The sequence below is a fragment of the Malus domestica genome, chromosome 11, assembly GCF_042453785.1.
Source record: "Malus domestica chromosome 11, GDT2T_hap1".
In the NCBI taxonomy this organism is placed as follows: domain Eukaryota; kingdom Viridiplantae; phylum Streptophyta; class Magnoliopsida; order Rosales; family Rosaceae; genus Malus; species Malus domestica.
This window is the reverse complement of record NC_091671.1, coordinates 21,850,091-21,852,368: the sequence shown is the minus strand read 5'-3', so window position 1 is coordinate 21,852,368 and position 2,278 is coordinate 21,850,091. Positions and strand designations below refer to the sequence as shown.

The window sequence follows — 2,278 nt, the reverse complement described above, 5'->3', positions numbered from 1 at the left end:
CTCAACCCCCACCACATCTTGGGCTCGATTCTGCCGTAGCACAATATTGTCCGCTTTGGGCCCCGACCACGCTCGATGGGTTTTGTTTCTGGGAACTTACACGAGAACTTCTCAGTGGGTCACCCATCATAGGATTACTCTCGCGCGAACTCACTTAACTTCGGAGTTCCGATGAAACTCGAAACCAGTGAGCTCCCAAAATGCCTCATGCTAGATAGAGATGGGAGAATATACATATAAAGCTTACAAGATCATCACCTCTGGGCGATATTGGATCTTACATTTAGTGTGGGAGCTAGATGTAAATAAATGTGTAAAAGTTCAAATATCTAAAATACCCTTAAATTTAGGTGTCCATTAACAGAACTGGATAAAGTAAGACAAAAGAGTTGAAAATGTTAATTTTAGGGGGCAAAATGAGACAAAACCAGTTTCAAGAGGTAAATTGAGAATCAATGATAGTTTCATTAGGCATTTCGACTAATAAGCCTTCCCTTAAACATATTACATAAAAAAAAAAAAAAAAATTGAGAACTATAAATTTTTATATTAGGTAGAGAGAGCCATGGATATGAGTCATATGACATACTTTTTATCTTGGTATAGATGAAGTCATAAAACTCTCGCAATTTGAAATGCTGAAATAATCTGATTCTAAAAATACCGAATTCGGCATGAGTTTATGAAATTCTAAAATTTCAGTTTTGAAATTGGAAATATGTATGTCTGATCCGGCCGAAAAATCAACATTCAAAGAATGGAAGAAGAAATTATTTTCTTTTATAAACGTAATCGTATAAATCTGAAACAAATTTAGTTAACAAATTAAAGCAATTAACAAAACTAATCATATACTCATATATGCCTTTCCTTTCTTAATCCGTTGATCTTCTACCAAGGATCCACACTGTAATCGCAGTCCTTTGACACAATCTTGGCCTCCGTCGTCAGCTTATCCACCGTTAGATCACACCCAACCTTCACAGTAATCGTCCACGTCTTAATGGCCCCCACTTTAATTCTAACGGGCATTCTTAGGTCCAATTTCAACGGTACCTTCCCCTGCCTCTGCGCATCCACTAACCCCTGCTGCACCGTGCTCGTCAGCTTGATCCCGGACCCCTTCAACGCCGTTCGGAACTCAGTTACGTTCTTCGACGGCTGGTAAAACGCCGGCAGAGCGCCGTCACACAATTTGATATCGGAGTAGAAGAGTTTGACGGAGTTCTTTTTCCCGTAGTAGATCCCGATCTTCTTGTTAGGGTTTTGGACTCGAACGGTGACCTGGATCTCCGGCGAGATGGTGGAGGAGGGAGATGGCGTTGTCAAGTGGAATCCTTTGAACGCGATGCTTTCAATTGAGTAGTTGGGGGACTCGGGGCGGACCACGAGGTAGAAGATGCCGGCGGCGGCAGCGGAGAGGAGGATGAGGGCGGCAACGAGGCCGAAAAGCCAGCAGAAGCAGCAGCGGCAGGAGCTCCGGCGAGGGTTCTGGCGAGTGTAGTTCTTGTAGCGGGTTGCATTCTCTGGCGGCGGGACGCGGTAGACTTGGTCCTTGGGGATCTGGATGACGTAGGTGCCCGGCGGAGGGACTAGTTTCTCGGACTCCGGAGGGGAGGGTGTTCGGGTGGATTGTGGCGAGGAGGTGTGCGGAAACTGCGTGGTTTCGTTGTGTGAGGGCGAGCCGCGCGGGTGGACTCGGTCGGCCATTGTGGACTGCAGTAGAATTGGAAACTGAGGAGTCGGCCAGCGGAGCTTTGTCTAATAAACCAAGCAGACTGCACACCACTGCAGGCCTCTGATAGAAAGTGAGAGAGAGAGAGAGAGAGAGAGAGAGAGTTTGTGGAGGTGACATTTGGGTTTATATCTACAGAACGAAACATTCTGAACTCTGAAGTCCAGAACCGCGTACAAGAAGGGTATATATGGAAATTCAAACTAAAATTCTTTTTCAATCAAAATTTTAGGTAAATATGAAATGAAATCAAATGTGGAGACTCGTACCGAAATTTTAGGGTGATAATTAGCAATCTTTACTATAATGTTATTCTAAGGAGGCCTTTAAGGGAAAATCTCCATTTTTTTAAAATTAGGATTAGTTATGGTGTCCACACCATATCGAACTTCAACGATTCAAACCGTTTATTTTTCAAGTTGGACCTCATAGATCATCTTCATAAAATATTAGCCAAATTGGAAATATTTGAGACATCTAAGTGAGTTTAAAGAAATTGACGAATACTTTGTTCTACAAGAAACAATGAAAGTTCATACCGTG

General features: G+C 43.2%; 1 protein-coding gene across 1 annotated transcript; it reads right to left on the bottom strand.

Annotated features, from left to right (window-relative positions):
- Nucleotides 1-758: 758 nt before the first annotated feature.
- On the bottom strand, nt 759-1,885 carry LOC103422901 (NDR1/HIN1-like protein 13). Its single transcript, XM_008360962.4, has one exon. It carries the CDS (start codon nt 1,708-1,710, stop codon nt 892-894), a length of 819 nt encoding a protein of 272 aa, XP_008359184.2. The 5' UTR covers nt 1,711-1,885; the 3' UTR covers nt 759-891.
- Nucleotides 1,886-2,278: the final 393 nt, after the last annotated feature.

Excerpts from the sequence above, each read along its gene's own strand:
- LOC103422901 (XM_008360962.4), bottom strand. The coding sequence starts at position 1,710 with ATGGCCGACCGAGTCCACCCGCGCGGCTCGCCCTCACACAACGAAACC.